The sequence below is a fragment of the Tripterygium wilfordii genome, chromosome 17, assembly GCF_013401445.1.
Source record: "Tripterygium wilfordii isolate XIE 37 chromosome 17, ASM1340144v1, whole genome shotgun sequence".
Classification (NCBI taxonomy): domain Eukaryota; kingdom Viridiplantae; phylum Streptophyta; class Magnoliopsida; order Celastrales; family Celastraceae; genus Tripterygium; species Tripterygium wilfordii.
Window position 1 is genome coordinate 803,865 of NC_052248.1, and position 19,902 is coordinate 823,766.

Sequence of the window (19,902 nt, forward strand, 5' to 3'; positions counted from 1 at the left end):
ACGTGTAAATTGTTCGACAGACTAGTTGGGTTGAGATCCAACGCAAACAACTTGAAAATAGTAACACTAACTTATAATCAAACTTCCAACCTTGAATGAGATTGTTTACTTTCTAAGTTCATAGAGATAACAAGTTAGGTTATCGCCTAGAGAGGAGGAGAGAACAAATTAACGCTGCACCACTTGCCACTTTCATTGCATGTATTCACATTAAGATGCATGAATAATTTTCCAGTATATATATACACACACATACTAACTCTATAAAGATTATAATAATCCAAAACCTGTCTCTCTAATCATGGTAAGTGCTTCCAACATATACTGATATACACAAACTTGTATTAATAAAAACGACAGAATAATTATAATATAGCACATGCAATATATATTGGAAGGTGAGAAGAAACAGTGGTAGCTAGCTAGCTAGATAAAATAGGATATAAACTAGTCTTGCCCTACATGTGAGTATGGTTTGGAGACAAAGCAAAGAAAGCTTAAACATTCACATGGCCTGACATGAACATGATCCTTCCCCCTGCAAACCCACCTTTTTCTTTCACAGCCTCATATAATATAACCCCCATAAACTATCAAATGGGGATGACCCCTCTAGGTTTTGGTTGATTGGTTGTCATCAATTTTGATCAGACGGTTGTGGGGGATGTGAGATTTGGGTGGGGTTGAATCATGAATGTAGAGGAATGTTTTTTATAATTAATAATAACAATGAGACTATAATAAGGTAATAATAGATATATAGTAGCCCCACTAAAAGGAAGGTCACAAGGGCACGTGGTGGTCTGATTCCCTCTTGCTCTTACTTATTAAAAACTTTCCAGTTATACCGTTGAGAGACCCCCCCACCCTCCTCCTCCTCCTCCTCCTCCTCAACCCCATATCCCAGCTGTTTCATAGCTGTCCAATCTCAATCTCCCCCCATGTGACCCCCCACTGCACCACATTACTCTAAAGTGATTTGATTGGGATTCTCAAAGCCCACTTTGATGCTCTCCTCATGATCATGATTATGTTCTTGTTCTCTCAATATATATATATATATAAGAAGGGGATTGTGTCATTTGGGTTTGGTTTAGTTGTTCTTGTTGTTTGTTTATTCTTCTCATTCATTCTTCCCAAGTCTCCACCTTTTGTGTTGTGTGCATAATTAAAACCTTTTTTTTGTTATAATTTTTGAGTTGGGTTTCTCTGGTTATATAGATTATGGCACAATTACCTCCCAAAATCCCAAATTGGCCTGATTTTTCTCACCAAAGAATGCCTTCAATGGGTGCATTACCACCCAATAATCCATCCGCCGCCGCCGCCGCCGCGCAAAACCCTTCATGGGTGGACGAATTCCTCGACTTCTCGTCGGCGAGACGCGGGTCCCACCGGCGATCCGCCAGCGACTCCATTGCCTTCCTTGAGGCTCCAATGCTCGACGAATGTCGCCGCGGCGGCGCACCAAATCATCCTCCGGGGAATTCTAATAATCACAACGGTCATCATGAGTTTGATAAATTTGATGATGAGCAATTCATGTCAATGTTCAACGATGATTTGTCCGGTGCTGTGGCCCACACTGTGTCTTCGTCGAACCCGTCCTCACCGTCCGATATGAATAGTATTAATGATGAGAAGGAAACTACAACGTCCGATCAAAAGCACCAAATAAGGATTAACGAATCCGATGAGGTGCAGAGCCAAGAGGAGTCCGAGACACTGGAGACACCAACAGCTTCAAATGATCGAATTATCGACCCTAAAAGAGTCAAGAGGTAACCATGCATATGCTTACATAAACATATTATATATATATATATATATATATATATATATATATATATAAATCACTTAGGTGATAGCCTAACTAGTTGTGAATTTTTCTGGAGTCAAATCTTATACTTGAATTCGATTCACACTAATAGTAATACCATTGTGACAATACTTTCGGCTTTTGTCCAACTTACCCTGTATTCAGATGGGAACCTATGTTGGATGTATAAAGGGCAAATTCTTGAGTTTAGATTCATATTGTATGTCTAAATGACAAACTTGTGTGAAGTGATTCTCGATTAATATATATATGTGTGTGGGTGGGTGTATATATATTGCATGTACTGAATATTATATATTTCTTGTTAATTACATTACATATATGAAACATGAGTCATATTAATTTGATAATTATGTTTTTCTTTTGCTTAATTTTGTATTAGAATCTTGGCAAATAGACAGTCTGCGCAAAGATCAAGGGTGAGGAAGCTACAATATATATCAGAACTTGAACGAAGTGTAACATCATTACAAGTATGTAATGAAGATTTTTGCTTAATTCATGTGTGTTTAGAGACTAATATATATATGTTGTCCTAATTATTGCATTGTTTTGATTTTGATTTTGATTTCGATTTTGATTTTGTTGTGTAAATATTAATTGAAGGCTGAAGTTTCTGTGTTGTCACCAAGAGTCGCATTTTTGGATCATCAACGCTTGCTTCTGAATGTTGATAATAGTGCTCTTAAGCAAAGAATTGCTGCCTTGGCTCAAGATAAGATCTTCAAAGATGGTAATTCATTTTTCAATTATCTATACATTCCCACATTTATTTATTTATTTATTTTTCTTAAAAATAATATATATTGCATGTTTCTCTCCGATCCATCAGTTTTGTAGGATTTTAAGAGTGACATGTTTGTTTACTTTTTAAAGTAATATTTTTTATTGTCTTCACATTGATATATAATTACTTTCAAATTAAAGTCTCTTCCTTTAAATTGACAATAAAAATTGATACTTAACCTACTTCACTGCCAAGCATTTATTCATGGAGGTTTCATTTCCAGTCATTGGTTTTGACCGACGGTTGAGATTAAAGTTGTTAAAAGAATTTTAAAAAAAGAAAAACACAAAGTTTGATCCGTTTGAGTCGTACACGAGACATTGGATTTCCACGACTATTTTGGCCAAAAATTAGTTGGGGAAGGTGTGCCTCGTTGAGACGAGTCGAATTAATCCGTCTCATCTCATTAGCTAGCGATATATCTCAAAAATCAATGAGAAATGAGAATCTAATTAGAGGGTCAATTTTATTAATGCAGCTCATCAAGAAGCACTGAAGAGGGAAATAGAGAGACTGAGGCAGGTGTACCACCAACAGAACCTCGAGAAGATAGAAAATGGAGGAGGACTATCCCCAGCAGCAACTGAGTCCAAGTCTCATAATACTGATAAGAAAGATCAACGGCTTCTCCAAGTTTGACTCCAATCCGATGAATAATATTATTCTCTAAATTAAGTTGACTAATAAATATGATTTATTTGTTGAAGTAGAGATGTGGGTTCAAAGCAAAATTTGATTTTAATTAGGATGAAAATCATTGAAAAGCATCGATCTTTTTCATTGGCAAGCTTAATTATTCAGTTTTATGGTTTTGGGTATTCAGAGTTTAAATTTTTTTTTTATTTATTAATTAGTGAACAAGTTATTAATTAATCGAAAATGTTACAGATCGTTGTATTTTTTTTATCACAGTTATCTTAAATGTTGAGATGAACACACATGATTCATATGGAATCATGTGCGTCCATCTCAGTATTTTACTGCATTTAACTAATATACATATTCATCGGAAAGGAGTCATTCATGTTAAAGAAGGCAATGGTGTGGCTCTGTCTGACTCTCTGCAGCTGTTCACGTGATGTGTTGCATATGATAATTAGGGTGGACCACTCAAGATTTAGATGATTGGATTGCAGAGCAAGAACATGTGCAACTGAGTGGATGCCATAGAAGAAACAAAAAATAATTAGGGTTTTGTTTTGTGGTGTTGTGTTAGCTTTAACAGATTCATGGGGGATTGTGAAGTTTGATTCTTTTTAACATTATTTTAGTGGGTTTGTGTTGGATTGTATGAAAGAAGGGGGTGGTTGATGTCAGGGAGTGTGTCTGCTACTTTGATGTCCCACTGTTGTACTTTCTCAGTGCTGCTTCTTGTTGTAAACTATCTCACTGTCATATTCCAATATTATTTGTAAATATCCCTTTGTGATTGAAAATTGATTTTAACTTGTTCTTTTTATATTAGCTCCATACTAGACACAAAGCGTGTCAGCATGCTTTTTTTTTTTTTTTATCGAGAACGACACTATACAAATTTCCTTTTGGACATTCGATTTTAACTTATACTCAGGCTGTCAGATCTACACACACATAAATTTCTCACTTAATAGCATGGCAAAATAAATTGGACCAAAGTCCAATACGTAGGCACAAGGGTATGCTCTCAATGGGAATCGAACCCAAAATCTTCCTAATCTTGTAGATGATTATGCATATGCATATCATGTGTTCATAAGTGAAAGTTGTTCTGTTCCCTGCCTCGAGCTAGCAACAGTGACATGCATCTTTTCCAGCAAATGGAACATTTGACAAGTGTTTCAAAGATTTCAGTGTCTTAACTCCATAAGGACCAAACCACGAAACCACCATAAAGATTCATGGTGTAGTTTTAGCCAAACGAAGAGTAAATGAAGGCATAACCATATAGAGTGGACAAAAACATAAGATCAATTTGTCCATGCCTCTTTAAGGTTATCAAAAACAACAATGCAATTTTAAACCCAAAACGCATGAAGGTAAATAATGCAGCAAACCAAGCCTCAGAATCACATGTAGAAAAATTGTTCCTGATCTCCCATCTATGAACTATTTTAACCCATGTTCCCCTCAATGCCGAAGGAGACGGTAAGAAAGAATGACTTAAGAACAATTATATGCCAAGGTTTACATTTTGCAAGCTACAAATGAAATCTCAACCCTATAGCACAGGCTTGCTCAATTATTTCATTTCATTATAGAGGAAATCAAGTACAGCACAAAGAAAACAAGTCTTAAAACTTCAAACATATAGCAGACCAGAAATGATAGCAACCAAACCATGAGCAAGAAATGATCGCCAATAGTTATACTGCTAAATGGTTCATGAAAAGGGGATCAACACTTGGTCTAAGTGGTTGAATCACATTACCATGACCTTGGCATCATGAGTTCAAGTACCCCCACGCCCAAAAAAGGGCCAACGCACCCATCCCATCTGCTTAAATCAGTCTTGCCTAGATAAAGCATTAATTTAGAAATTTACAACAACAGATGTTTCTCTTCCACATTTCTTCACTCTGTTTTCTTGAATGCCGAGAATTTGAGCAGTTATCCACAAATTTACAAGCAAAATGATAAACATTCTAAAGATGAAATTATGAAATGCATGTATTAGAAGGTTGAAGCATAAGCAGATAGTTTATCAAAATCTATAAAATGCAGAGGGGAGCAAATTAACATCAATTACAGCATGTTGAGTTTTCAAAAGGAGCATTGATAGGCTACTATATATATTTTTTCAAATGGGATAGGCTAGCACATATAAATAGGTTTCAAGATATAAACACATATGCTATACTTTGATCACATTAAAGAGAGATGCAAATTCCTCAATCTTAAATCATTTGCATATCTTGAAGAGCAAAGACTTACTCATGACTTCCTTCCTCGTTTGCACCACTTTCCACCATTTCCGACACAATTCCTCCCTCATTTGCAACACTTTCCACCATTTCTGACACAATTCCTCCCTCATTTGTAACACTTTCCACCATTTCTGATACAATTCCTCCCTCATTTGCAACACTTTCCACCATTTCTGATACAATTCCTCCCTCATTTGCAACGCTTTCCACCATTTCCGACTCAATTTCTCCCTCATTTGCAACGCTCTCCACCATTTCTGATACAATTCCTCCCTCATTTGCAACAAATTCCATCCTTTCTGATAGCTTACGTTTTGTGAAGGTTTCTTTCACATGTACCAGCTCCTTCTCAACCTCCTGCAACCTGTTCCCTAGAAAACCAATCCCCAGTTCATGTAAATCAAATTTAGCACTCCAATCAGCTTCAAAGTCTTTAATCTTCTTCTCAATCAGTAATTTATTCATCCTCTCTTCTTCTTCTTGCTTCACGCGCAGCTTTTCCAATTCCCATTTGCTCAGAACAAGACCACCTGACCCAGCATCCTTGTACAGAGGTTCCTCAGGTATAGGACAGCGAACTCTGTATTCAGAAAATGCCTTATGTGTCCCCTTCAAGGCCTTTCTATAGCCCTCTAAAAGATTCCCCATCATATAAAGTTCACGTTCCAACCGGTATACCTCTACTTGCCTCTTCTGCTGCTCTTCATACAGAGCCTTCCGTAGATATTCAATCGAATTATCTCGCTGCTGCATCTCGGAGAGCAGGATTTGTTGATTCAACCTCGTATTGTCATAATCTCGCTCCTTTGCTAAGTACATCATCCTAGCTTTTCCAACCAATTCCAGTGCTTGCTCCATACAAGTGTCAATATCATCTGAATTCGTATCCCAAGGTCCCTCAGTTCTCAAACGCTTATTACTATCATTAAGTGACTGGTGAGACATATCATTCTCTTGCTCAATCACTCTCTTGTTGCTACCATTGCCAAAAAGCATTGAGCTACCAGGAACCAAATTTGTACTAACCTTAGACACAAGGAACTCCCCTGATGGGCCACTGTCATCAGGAAGTTGCAGCCCTGAACTGAAAGGTTCGGACTGCATAGCTTCCATTGTGGCAATGAGATTCGCAGATGTTACAGTCTCCAAAGCATCCCCTTCCGGAGAAAAATGAAAACCCATATCCTGCACTTCCCCATTTCCCTCTTGCCCCTCTCTCTCTTCCTCTCCATGTCCATCTTCCTCTTCCTCTTCCTCTTCCTCACCTTCTCCTCCTTTCCTCTCCTCACACATGTCCCCAATGTTACCAACATCATCAAGACTACACCGCCGCAAAAACTGCCCCCGTGTGCCCATGCTGCTCTTCCCGTCCACATCCCACGGCCCACATTCCTCCTCTTTAGTCTTCTCGATATCCATTGGTTCCTCATTGCCATCATTCTCCTTTTCATCCATCATACCATCTATGACAACATGCTCCTTTGAAGCCTCCTCTTTCAATGTATTATCTTGACCAAGACTAAGTTCAATGTCCCGCTCTTCTATCTCAGGTCTCCGAGTATCATCACCCACCTTCAAGTCCCCGCTACAATCCTCATCCTCTTTTGTATCAATTTCCATTTTAGGCTCTTCTTCCCTCAGTAGCGCCTCTCTTTGACACTTGATCAAGCACTGCATGTGCGATGCGTAGTAACAGTCACCCAATTGTGGGGCTGCCAACAACTCCTTCTCCAACATGAACCACATCAACAAGGCCCAATCAACCTTCTCAAAATGACCTTCCTTGATCAACTTAGTCCAGTTCATCATCTCAGTTGGCATCATCCACATGTCCTCGTGCAATAGCATCCAATTTGACACCAATCCCTCAATGAAAGTAATTGCTTCCTCAGTCTCATCAGACATCGGTGCATGCTCCGGCAGAGCACCAGCCTTCTCCTTCCTCACTGGCAATCTCAACGCTCGAGCCAAATCTGCACGATTCACCATGATCCTTACCCCATTCACGTAGCTGCAGCGCAACGAAGGGCTGTAATTTGCAATCAATTGGACAATTAGATCAGAACGAATACTGCGGTCGAACTCCAGATGAACAAAATCCCACAACCCAAGTCGCTTGAGCAGCTCCTCGTGGGAAGAGAAATCTAGGGTTTTGCAGGGTACGAACGGTATGGGATTTATAATTTCGACAAGGATCTCGAGATTCTTTTGCGATTTCTTCCCATGAGCCGCCCGTCGCTTCTGGTTCATCTTCTTCCTTTTCGGGCCGCCACCAGTTCCTCCGCGGCGAGAGTAGGTAGCTAGAGGAGAAAAGTTGGCACCTTCTTCTACGTCATCCTGCATTAGCTCTTCCACTTCCACCGGTGGATCTTGTGGTGGTGGTGGAGGGTTTTTGATATCTGGGTTTGGAAGAATATGGGCATCTAGGATTTCTTCTTCTTCGAGGGCTAGGGTTAGGGTTTCAGATGAATGGGGATCTTGATTCTCTTGCAATGACAGGTTAATACATAACTCTTCAGTCATTCTAGGATCTAGAGAGGGAAAATTCGGGTCTGGAATCACCCGGTTGTCTGGAGAGAGATTCATGTTGATATTCTGCAGCGTTGTTTGGCAAGTGCTGTGATCAAACTTGTAAGACACGAGAGGGAGTGGTGGATTTAGGAGGGGATTTGTTCCTGATTAGTGATTATTATCTTTTTCGTAAAATATAATATTTGAACCCTCAATTATATTTTTAATTACACTTTCATCCTTAAATTTTTTTTATCTCCTAATTTTGTCCTTCAATTATTTAAAGATATCTCTTTCATTCTTCAAATTATTTCGACATTGAAAAATCTATTTAACATGACATCCCATATGACATAAGTTTTACACGTTAGCAATGCACCTACCTTAATTTAACACATTGATCCTCATGTAAGCATCACATATGATATCTAACTTTCCCCATGTAACAAAAAAAATGACTAGCTCACATCACTCCCTCGCACTCCTTTCTCCCTCATGCCCTGCGCAATCTTCTCTTTGTTCCTCATTGCTTCCTTCCTTTGCTCCACCATTAAGCAAGTAAAGACGATCAATTAATACACCAATTAAGTGGTTTCTCGATTCAAGCTCATCAAATCCAGTTCCAGGTATTTCCAATTTCGATTTTGATCAAAACCCTAATTCCAAGAGAGAGAGAGAGAGCCAAACCAGTCACTACTCATTACCATTGTTTCACTTTCACTCTTGTGAATAGCAAAAAAATCTCTTATCACTAATTAACTAGTGTAAGTCATTGCCCATTGCATAAACCATCACAAATCCGTACATAAATGAGACATTTGTGTGATGGAGTAATGGGATAACCTGATTTGTCAACAAACTCTAAAATAATCGACAAGGATAAAAACACAAAAGTCAGTTCCACACCAGACCTGTCTTGTAAACTGATAAAAAAGACGAATGAAACATTTTTTTATTATTATTTTAATATCATGGGAATCTTTCCGAGCCAAGACTTTTTGCACTCGTCCAGCGAAGTAAGTCTCCAGACCATGCATTGCACCCATGAAAATTTCCTTACACGACAATCCAAAAATATGTATGAAAGGTTTCGAATCTATAATTTATGGGTTTACATGAGATTTAAAGTATCAACTCACCCAATCCCCATGAGATTAAATGAAGCATTACTTATACACACAACGACACCACACGTACTTCCCTTGTCGCATAATGAAAACACTCATATAACCTTAACTTACGATCTTCAGTGCTTGCGCTAAGAGTTATTGTGATTAAGTTGACCATCTCGTCTAAGCAGGGGCGTACAGAACAAAAAAAAAAATTGACCGTAGAAATTTTTCCGGACTCTGAGAACATTTTTGTCCACCCTCGATCTAAGCCTTTGCCCACAGTGGTATGCTTCCCATCTCAGCCCAACTTTCCATTTTCTCTTTTGCCTCTTTTGTTTTTCTCTCGTTTGGTATGTGGGTAACATATCATTCCTGATTTACTTTTAATTATTAGTTACCACTATTATATAAAATTTTATTTTTAAGTGTTATTTTTTATATTTTTAAAATATAATTAATAAATAATTTCAAAAAAATTCGGGACGATACTCTCAGATCGCTGCTTTAACTGTTGCCGACTCTGACATAAATTTCTGCCCTGCACCTAAGGTCACGGTTGTTTTGTTCACTTCCACACTATGTCTCTAATAAGCCTCATTCTCTAACAGATCCGAAACTGAAACCTCTCTTCACTTCCTGATAAGAATCAAGATCTCCCTTCCAACGGTCACAATTCCGCATTTACAAAACCCTCACTTTCCCTCTCCAACACAACACCGACCTTTTCTATCTATTTCTAGAAATGTCTGTCAATTTCTCTGTCTTTCTCTTCTGGGTGTTCTTTTCGGGACTGCATGTGTCGTTGGGGGCTGACAACGGCGGCGTTGCGGCGTTGGAGCTGTGGTGTGTGGCCAAGAACAACGCAGAGGACCAGGCGATACAGCAGTCACTGGACTGGGCCTGTGGGCAGGGCGGAGCCGACTGCGGGCCTATTCAGCAGGGAGGGCCGTGCTACGACCCAAAAGACTTGCCCAAGACTGCGTCTTTTGCTTTCAATGATTACTACGCAAAGAATGGCAGGACGGATGATGCTTGTGACTTTAGTAATACTGCTGCTCTCACCTCTCTCAACCCTAGTGAGTCTTGTTTCCACTATTTTCAATATTGAATCTGCGTGTTCTGTATCTTTCTGTGAATTGCGATTTGGGTTTCTTTGAATTTTCGCGGATCTGCAACTTTGAAGGCTAATTGTTCAATTGTTTGGTTCGAAGTATTGGCTAATTGTATTTTGATTCTAATTTTCAGGTTATGGTAATTGCAGATTCCCATCCAGGTAATATCTGTTAAATACTTTCTTGTTAATAATTGAAGTTTGATTCTTGCATTTAAGACTCTTTTTGGAAGCTCAGATCTCTTGCAATCAAGACTCTGTCTGTGGTAGTTTGTGGTGGCATTTGTGTTGTTGATAGGATAAGTACTGTATTCATGTTGATTGAACTCTAGTTTAACTATCCCTTTCATGTTCTCTTTAATACTCTAGTTTAACAAGTAAATTTCTTCATCCACTCTCGTGTTTGGGGCTTAACTAAATGGAATTGCTAGATAGAAGATTCTAATAATAAATGAAAAGCTAGGTCGGTTAAGTATTAGGAATGTGTATTCAGGTAGTTGTAATTTTTAGTCGGGTTGAGCCACTCACGTGAGATGGACCAAAGCAAAAAATCTCCTTGTTGAATCTCATGGGTTGAGTCCATCTCTTGTGGGAAGCTCCAATGACTAAAAATTTATTTAAGATTTGCTAACACTGAACGAATCGCCGAATTTCCCCGTCCTGTACCCTAGTCATAGCTATGAGACTTCCAAGTTCCAACCCTCAGATGAGGAATGTACACAACTCTCAATGTATAGTGTTCCACTCATCCTATTGTGGTTGTGTAATATACCGTGGCTATGGTACCACAGCTACCTCGCTAAGTTATGGATAATCGCTAGCACAGTGATATACCTTTGGTACTGTGGTAAAGTGTTTTTTTTTCCTATCACAACCGAGAGAACACGAGTTCAAAGTTCAAACCACAAAAACAATAATTTTTTGCAGTCTGAGAGTAAGAAAGGTCTGGTAGTTTTCTTCATCAGGTTCAAATGTTTAATAAGCTCCATTTAAGCTTGAACTCTATAGTTTTGTTAATGATATGGATTCTATGCTCTATGGCACTTATTGAAGTATGGCTCTACAGGAGCAAATTGTGGAAAAAAATTCGTGTATTAAAATTTCAACTAATTTCTCATATTGATTTATGTGGCCAATCCCAATCTATTTTGGGAAAAGGCTTTGATGAGGATGATTGATCAATGACAATAGTTTATTCTTTTCCTCAACTTGCATTGATAACTATTCTGGTCACCTATTCTGAAATGTTTTGTTGGTGTTTGTAAACTTACTGGAGTGCCTGCATAGAATTGATTGTAAATTGTAACTCATGGTTTTGTGACAGTCAAAGTTATGAAATCAACTACCGCCCTTTTCAATTGTCGTTGGGGAAAATGTTAAGAAAAATTAGATAAAAAGTGGCCGTTTGAAGTTGTAACTCATGGTTTGGACTTTGGTGATAGTGAAAGTTATCGAAAGCAGAGTACCAACGCTTAATTTTTTAAAAATTTCAATTGTCGATAGGGAAAAATGTTAAGAAAATTAGATAAAGAGTGGCCGTTTGAAACATTTTATAGCATATTTGTTTTATTGTTTTGAAAGGTAGAAGAAATTCTGCGGACTGCTTTGGTTTAACATAAATCTTGTGACGTCTGTGAATTGGGTTGAATTTGATTATGCAGTTCAACTGTGAAGAACGGAAACATTTCTGATACAACAGGGATTGGGCCAGACCACAGTGCAGATTTAAGTGGTACTGATCCGATTGCTCACACGTGGTTTTGGTCCGTGTTCATTGTTCATATAATGTTCTTATTTACATGGTTAATTGAAGTACATTAGTTTTATTTTCTTATGCAAGCATGTCAGTCAAGTTTTTTGAACAAAAAGCACAAGGCTTTTTGTTGAGATGATAGGTTTAGGCATCTAGAATCAATCAATCAATGTAATATTTTCAACCTCTGTTCGCTCCAATGAAATATTTTCCACTATCAAGTATCAATCTCTTGTCCATTTCTATAACTCTGCGTTCTGTATTTTCGGTTCCAGAGCTTGATATCGGTATCATGAAAGTATGAAACATTAGGTGTTCCGGTGTGGTCCTGCTGTGGCAGCTGCAGCGTAAAGAAGACCATATAATTTTTATCTGAAAGAGACACACTGTCCAAATATTGGTTGGTTTTATGATTACTTACTGAAGACTTGATAGCTGTAAGCCAAGGTAATGAACCTCATTTACGTTTCTTCAACCTTCTCCTAGACGTATCAGTTAAGTCAAATATTGAGCTCCTCCATCGGAGTCTGGTGATCCTTCAATGCATAGTTGCATTGCATACCAATGCGTGGGCCGGCCTGGAGATATTGTAATGCAGAGGGCTCGGTTAGTGGGCCTTCCATGTTGACCATGTAAGGTGAGTTTTATTTGGACTCCACTATTTTCAAACTACACCCTAGTATATATGCATTCCACATCTTCATGGTGGTTATCTTTTGCATCTACTCGAACTTATTCGTCAACCTCTAATGATGCAATTGAGAAACTCGTAAACTAATTCAACTTTAGTAACTGAAGAATCTTATCATCCTAAGTTGATGCAAACCCACACATATTCAAAAATAAATAGACCCTAAAAACTCACCATTGGGAGAGGGCATGGATGACGTGTTTAGCAATTGTGTAGGATAGGAAAGGTGTGCTTGCAAGTCTCCCTTCATGCTCGTAAATCTCTCGTTGAAGGTTTGGGATAAGGTGTGATGATCCTATATCTAAAAAAACAGAAAGGGTCAAAGTTAAGTTGAACAAAATTGGGGTATAGTTAGCCGGAGATATTGTATACGTTGACGCTGAAAAGTTCTCTTTTTTTGGGCCAAATCCTTTGCGGAAGTCAGAAGAGGACAATGTATTGGAACAGGCCCATGAGAAATATGTAGACGGAGCCCATCAGTGAATCATGTCTTAAAACTTAGATTAGAAGTCTGATAAGTGATAACCTTCAGCAAAGCCCATGGGCTTCATAGGAAACTGTATGGGGAACAGGCCCATGCAAAATATGTTGGCGGAGCCCATCAGCAAATCGTAGAATGTCTGACTCCGACGAAGGTACACAAGCCCATTGGCTTTCTGGCCCAAAAATAATCGATCAACTGTTTAGGGGCTTTTGGCCCAAAAATCCTGTGGCGGTGCTATCCCAAGTCTTCTTTTGGCTCCTCTACAACAGCGCGCGCGTGGCAGTTTTTGATTTGTTCCGCGCGAACATCAAAGAACCGCGAAACCAAAGCATTTCTCTTACGTTGCCACCTCAAAATTTCAAAATGTCATCTCTACCTCACATGACATATTTGACTATTGAATCTACAAAATCCCAGCTGTGAAAATTTTCAACTCCCTCCTTCTCCAAAACATGAACAAAACCCAAAATTTAAATTTCAAGAATAAATCCTAAATAAGTAAAAAAAGAAAAACCCATCTTGAAATTTTCTATAATCCCTCCAAACTCAAAACCCACCACTACATATACCGTCTCTCAATTCTCCATCTCCTCCACCATTGCACCACTCACACAATCAATCTCTCTTTTTTCCTTCTGGGTTTTCAATTGAGAGATGGAGGGTGTAAGTGTGGTTGCTCTTTCTGACCATAACAACAAGGAGAACATCCCTCCATTCTTTCCCGGACCAGTATCCATTGAGAGGCCGGACATTCAATCTCTCGAATCTTTCAAGAACTCCAGCAAATTTTCTTCAAGGAGAAAGTTCACTACTAGGAAGCCTCTTGCAGATATTACAAATCTCTTCACAAATTCTGTTGCTTGGGAGGTAAGAAGGGATGCTCTGGCACCTTCAAATCTATCGGTTTCGGTTTGTACTTCAAATCCCAGGAAGAGAAAATCACCTGATGAAGAGGTTGAGTTTGTGCGAGTAATCTGCTCAGACTCCAAGTCATTGAGGATGGGTTTTAGATAAATTTACAGATAATAATTTTATTTTTATTTTTGTATTAGATTGTTCGAGCCTGACTGCTTATCAATACCATACAAAATCAAAATAAATACATTTTTCATTTGATTTAAGTTATTTTTGATTGGTAAACCTTTTGTGGACAATTTCTTGCTAGAAAGCAAGTCTAAATACATTAAATATATTGTTTGCTCGGCAATGAGCTAGTACAAGTTTGTTATTTATTGGCAATCGTCATTGTTGGTTCTTATATTTATATATCATTTGGTTGATTTATGTAGATTTGATGTGGGATAGTCTTTTTGATATTTCTATAGTCAAATTCATTGTATCAAGGCCCTCTTAATTATACTGAGGTGGATCAATGAAAGCTGCGAAAGAGCTTTAATTCTCTCGCTGTTTTACATTGTTTTGGCTCCAACCGTCCCGCGCCCGAAGTATTGTACATATTTGACTTCTTCAAGACGTTTATTTGGAATGGATTTGGACCAGCCCCGTACATCAGGCCCATATTATGAATCCAGTTTACTAGTTTAGTATTAGACCAGTTAAAGAAAGCCAGGCCCACCAATAAAGTTGTGGTATCTAAAAGCCCAATCTGTTATGTTAATTAAGTCCGGTCCGGCCCAATTATAGCGAGGTCCAATTAGTTCATCTTTATTGGGTAACTATGATTCTATGAATCGCCAGGCATGAAACTTATCAGTTCTCACTAAGCAGTTCGCATGATCTTGGACGGGAATTTGTTCAATCACGTACTCCGTGGATGCTCCGCCGTTCGGTCCCTTAACACCACAAAAACCCTCCATGCCTTTATCATCAAACTGGGTCAAAATGTATTCCAACCATTCTATCTCACCAACAATGTTATTTCTCAGTACGCATCACTTGATGAATTGTATATGGCTCACAAAGTGTTCGATAGAATGCCTCAACGAAATGTTGTGTCGTATAATACCATCATTGGTGCATATAGTAGATGTGGAGATGTCGAAGAAGCTTGGAGATTATTTACTGAGATGATGTGGGTCGGGCTTAGCCCAAATCAGTTCACGTTGGGCAGTATTTTGTCATGTCCTTCCTTGGATTATTGTCGTGGAGTTCAATTGCAGGCGTTGGCGTCGAAGAATGGGACATTTGTTTTAGAGGCTTTTGTGGGGACTGCTTTGCTGGGTGTTTATGGGAGGCGTAAAGCTTTTGGTGAGGTAGCTCGGGTTTTTGAAGATATGCCAAATAAGAGCTTGGTGACATGGAATTCAATGTTGTCATTGTTCGGACATCATGGTCTTGTTGAAGATTGTACGATTTTGTTTAGAGACCTTCTAAGGATGCAGGCCTCGTTGTCTGGAAGTTCTTTCGTGGCTGCGTTGACTGGTTTGGATTGTGAACGTGATTTGGAATTAGGAGAACAATTACACAGTTTAGTGATTAAAAATGGCTTTGATTTTGAAGTTTCGGTTGGGAATTCTCTAATCAATATGTATTCAAAATGTGCGGGCATGTCGCTGGTGGTGAGCCTGTTTGAGGAGTTACCTGTTAAGGATGTTGTGACATATAATACAGTCATTGGTGCACTAACGAAAGATGACAGAGCTTTGTTAGCATTAGATCTCTTTTTGACGATGTCTGAAGGTGGAATCTTACCAAACCAAACGACATTTGCCAATATTGTTGTCTCTTGTACCAGTTTGCAGACCCCAATCTATGGAGAGTTTATTCATACTAAGATTATCAAGCAAGCCTTAGATTCTGATGCTTTTGTGGGTAGTGCATTGATCGACTTTTATGCCAAGTCTGACAAACTAGAAGAGGCACATCAATGTTTTTTCAGCATCTATGACAAAAACGTGATTTGTTGGAACGCGTTGATTTTGGGATATGCGAATAAAGGTTCTTCTACCTCTATGTCCTTGCTTCTAGAAATGCTTCGATTGGGGTATCGACCAAGTGAGTTTTCATTTTCCGCAGTCCTTAGATCATCGTCTATGTCAGAGCTACAACAACTGCATTGTATGATAATAAGGCTGGGCTACCAGAATAATGAGTATGTGTCAAGCTCTCTTATTACCATGTATGCTAAAAATGGTTGCATATCTGATGCCTTGATCTTCATTACAAGTTCTGGAACATCACTTGGTGTTGTTCCCTCTAATAATATTGCGAGCATCTACAACAAAATTGGTCAGTACCATGAAGTGGTAAAGTTGCTTTCTGTGCTTGAAGAACCTGATGTCATATCATGGAATATTGTGATTGCAGCCTGTGCTCGCAATGGTGATTATTCTGAAGTTTTTGAACTTTTTAAACACATGCACATGGTTGAGATCCGTCCTGACAATTACACATTTGTTAGCCTTTTAAGTGCGTGCAGTAAACTTTGTGACCTCGCTTTGGGACGCTCTATTCATGGTCTCATCCTAAAGTTTGATTTCAACCGTTGCGATACATTTTTGTGCAATGTGATGATAGACATGTATGGGAAATGTGGGAGTGTTGAAAGTTCTGTAGATGTATTCGATCAAACGATCAATAGAAACCTTGTTACTTGGACAGCTTTAATTTCGGCCCTAGGAATTAATGGTTATGCTCATGATGCATTGGGAAAGTTCAGAAAGATGGAGTTTCTAGGTCTTAGGCCTGACAAGGTTGCATTCCTTGCAGTTCTTACAGCATGCAGACATGGGGGTCTGGTGAGGGAGGGGATGGAACTTTTTGGGCAAATGCGAAGAATTTATGAGATTGAACCAGAGATGGATCATTACAACTGTTTGGTGAATTTACTGGCTAGGTGTGGACATCTTAAGGAGGCTGAGCAAATAATTGGCAACATGCCTTTTCCACCGAATGCTCTTGTATGGCGTAGTTTTCTTGAGGGCTGCAAGAGGCAGAGAACAGCAGAGGATCAAATTAAGAACAGAGTGGCTCAACAGAGCAGAATTAGCGCAATGGTTTGAGACTGATTCGTTGGTTGCACTTTATGGTGTTGGATTATTCAGTGCTGGAGAATGATGGTTAATGTGGCAATTGACAGAAATATAACAGTGTGAATTAAAAAGCCTACGAATTCGTCAAATCAAATTTCTTCTGTGAAAAGGAGGCTCACGATCACGAAGTGCGAAAGGTACTTTATTTTAGATTGAAAGAATGTTCGGATTGTTTGTTTTTTTGGAATATCCTTATTTATTGAAATTTTAAGCTTTAATGGAAAAGTGATAATCTTTAGCGGTTGTTATCATCAGAAGTTAATTTTTGCAGGTTTCCACTAGCAACAAAAAACCTCGAATGATTGCTAAATTACAGGTGGAAAATGGAAATGGATTTCAACTGTTCTTGAAAGAAAATGATAGTCAACACGGGGATATCTAGGAAATTAGAAGGTAGTGGATGATAATGCAACAAACAGAAATTCAACGCCATGCGACCATATTTGGTGCAACTGTGCAAGTCAGTTTGGCTGCTAGATCTGCGAAGCAAACGCAAGGATGTCATGATTCTCTTCAAACATGGACATGTCTTCCTTGCATAATGCCACCCAAGCTTCAACTCCTTCACCATCACTGGTGTTAAGTAGAATAATGCTATTGTTGAATAGTGGAACAACAGCGATCCAAACAGGCTTTCCCCACCCAAAATCAGATTCATAAAACGGATACAGCCAACTGCTACAAAAAAATGACATCACACCCGCAAGACTCTGTGACATCTCTTCAGCTCTCAGAGTAGTAGCACCCAAAACTTCCGTGTGATTCTGGTCTACCTTCCTTACCGCTTCTCTGATTCTTCCTGCTAAACAATTGTAGTCAACTTTGGTCTTAGCCGGCCAGAGCGACATTGTTGTATTAGCATTGTTTCCAGTACAAATTGGTTTTAATGGTGGATTCATCCTCCTCCGGAAATCATCTGCATTTCCTAATGCGTGTATGAAAGCGCCCCAAAGAAGTGACGTGACTGCCTCGTAGCATGTTGGTTCTTCAATGTATGTCCCTGATTGTTTCACTCTCGCTCTCAGAGCTGCTATTTTGGTGTCATGAAACATGAACCTTTTAGTCACCATGTTCTGTGAACTTTTTTTCCATGGAATGTGCAAAGTAATTCGACATACCCCAGAAATCCTGCGGGGGAAACAGAGAAGTACAATCAAAGGTCGTTACTTGATCGATAGAAGTTGTTTCTTCACAAGTCATCTGAGCCCATTTGTTAAGAAAGATAGCAGTTGATGATGCATCGACGAGAGGGTGCCAAATGCACACCCCAATTGCCATTCCACCACATTTGAAGCAATTGACTTGGATACTGAGAAGGGGCTTGGAGGGTGCGTCGGTTGGAGCTACCAACGGACCAAATGGAAGTAATTGTTACATCAAATCACAGTTTTGAGAATGGTTTTGAAACTCCAACATTGGGATTGTTATGTTGGTTACGATGAAATCAGCACCCTCGTCGTTGCAGTCGACAGAGTAAATGTCTTTGGCTCTACCTGCAAACATGTAGAAGTGTGTAACTCTGAGAGGTATTTCTTCAAGGCATTCGATCTATCGCAAGAATCTTGGCTCGGGTTGGAGTAGAAAAGAACGATAGGGATATAGAGATGATAAGCAAATTGATCCAGAAGAGAGAGCTTGTGTGTTCTGAGGTGAGAAGCCGAGAAGGTGTTGGAGAAGAAGGTTTGATGGCCTCTTTAGAGATGATTTTAACCTCCATTTTTAGTCTTATCTATGAACAATAATCTGTTTAGGCATTTATATATAGGATTTTTTGCAGGATGATCACATGAACAAACGTAGACATTGCATGGCTTGCTGCCGCTGGCGTTTATGACGCAAAGCATGTGCTTGTTAGTTGTTACATATGCGATATGCACAAAGCATGTGCATTTCCTCATGATCAGGGATTGTTTCCCTGATTACTGGGATTTGCTTGATATTTTCATCCATGCCTGCAACCGACTGTAACTTCCCAGTTCAATCAATCAGACAGCAGTTCTGTCCAATAGCTTGAAAGAATGCGAAGAGAGCTATTCACTCCCTTGAGTTTTAGAGCCCATATCACTGTGTCTAGAAATTGATACTAAATTTAGCTCCTGGTAGCTTCACTTCTTCCATGGTTTTCAAATTTATTGAATTAGTGATTGTTACTCCTACCTGGAAATGTTATCTATTGGGATGTAATGGAAATAAGGCTTCCTGGGCATCACACATGATCTTCGGTGCTTCAAGCTTTGAATGATCATTTCTCTTTTGGGTTTATCGTATGCTTACATTTGGTCATGATCGGGGAAGGTGTCTTTGAATAAAATGACGTTAGTTGTGAATAGAGATGTAATGTGGGCGAGCCTGGCCCGCCTCAGCACGACCCACAACGTGGCCCGCTGTTTTGGTGGGCAGGCCCATCCGTCTTAATTCACGGCCAGGCCACCGCGAACGAATTCAAAAAAAGGATGGACCCATAAACGGCTATAGTGTTGGGATGAACCGAGTCTCAGGAGCCATTGACATTTGAAGGAGATTATGGTGGAGAACCTAGTGCTTTTGAGATAGTGGACTCTCATCCAACACCGTATAAACCTAGTTGTTTGGTCCATTAGTATGGGCTCTCCTCGAGGTCCATTTTCACAACACCTACAAATATCTTCTACGCCTGTGTAATCGGGCCGATGGGCTTTAAACAAAGAGGTCTGGCCCACTGGCCACTACAGATGAGTT

At 39.3% G+C, this 19,902-nt stretch overlaps 5 protein-coding genes across 6 annotated transcripts; 4 read left to right on the forward strand and 1 right to left on the reverse strand.

The window, feature by feature from the left end:
- The first annotated feature begins 991 nt into the window (after positions 1–991).
- On the forward strand, positions 992–3,393 carry LOC119983134 (basic leucine zipper 61-like). The gene is made up of 4 exons (XM_038826815.1): positions 992–1,781; positions 2,223–2,313; positions 2,447–2,573; positions 3,106–3,393. Exons 1-4 carry the CDS (start codon positions 1,225–1,227, stop codon positions 3,264–3,266), a joined length of 936 nt encoding a protein of 311 aa, XP_038682743.1. The 5' UTR covers positions 992–1,224; the 3' UTR covers positions 3,267–3,393.
- A 1,881-nt stretch (positions 3,394–5,274) lies between these two features.
- Positions 5,275–8,592, reverse strand: LOC119982637. Its single transcript, XM_038826116.1, has 2 exons — positions 8,514–8,592; positions 5,275–8,205 (listed from the first exon to the last, which is right to left on the reverse strand). The coding sequence occupies exons 1-2, from the start codon at positions 8,590–8,592 to the stop codon at positions 5,534–5,536; spliced, it is 2,751 nt and encodes a 916-aa protein (XP_038682044.1). The 3' UTR covers positions 5,275–5,533.
- Positions 8,593–9,665: 1,073 nt separating this feature from the next.
- Positions 9,666–12,245, forward strand: LOC119982316 (PLASMODESMATA CALLOSE-BINDING PROTEIN 5-like). Its single transcript, XM_038825617.1, has 3 exons — positions 9,666–10,229; positions 10,399–10,426; positions 11,926–12,245. The coding sequence occupies exons 1-3, from the start codon at positions 9,896–9,898 to the stop codon at positions 12,083–12,085; spliced, it is 522 nt and encodes a 173-aa protein (XP_038681545.1). The 5' UTR covers positions 9,666–9,895; the 3' UTR covers positions 12,086–12,245.
- A 1,501-nt stretch (positions 12,246–13,746) lies between these two features.
- On the forward strand, positions 13,747–14,413 carry LOC119983110. Its single transcript, XM_038826779.1, has one exon. It carries the CDS (start codon positions 13,847–13,849, stop codon positions 14,204–14,206), a length of 360 nt encoding a protein of 119 aa, XP_038682707.1. The 5' UTR covers positions 13,747–13,846; the 3' UTR covers positions 14,207–14,413.
- Positions 14,414–14,900: 487 nt separating this feature from the next.
- Positions 14,901–19,400, forward strand: LOC119982103 (pentatricopeptide repeat-containing protein At3g58590). 2 transcript variants are annotated; one of them, XM_038825304.1, is made up of 3 exons: positions 14,901–17,321; positions 17,456–18,864; positions 18,962–19,400. In XM_038825304.1, the coding sequence occupies exon 1, from the start codon at positions 14,926–14,928 to the stop codon at positions 17,152–17,154; it is 2,229 nt and encodes a 742-aa protein (XP_038681232.1). In that variant the 5' UTR covers positions 14,901–14,925; the 3' UTR covers positions 17,155–17,321; positions 17,456–18,864; positions 18,962–19,400. The 2 variants fall into 2 exon arrangements, with proteins under 2 accessions (XP_038681232.1, XP_038681231.1); XM_038825303.1 differs by having other exon boundaries at positions 17,456–19,400.
- Positions 19,401–19,902: the final 502 nt, after the last annotated feature.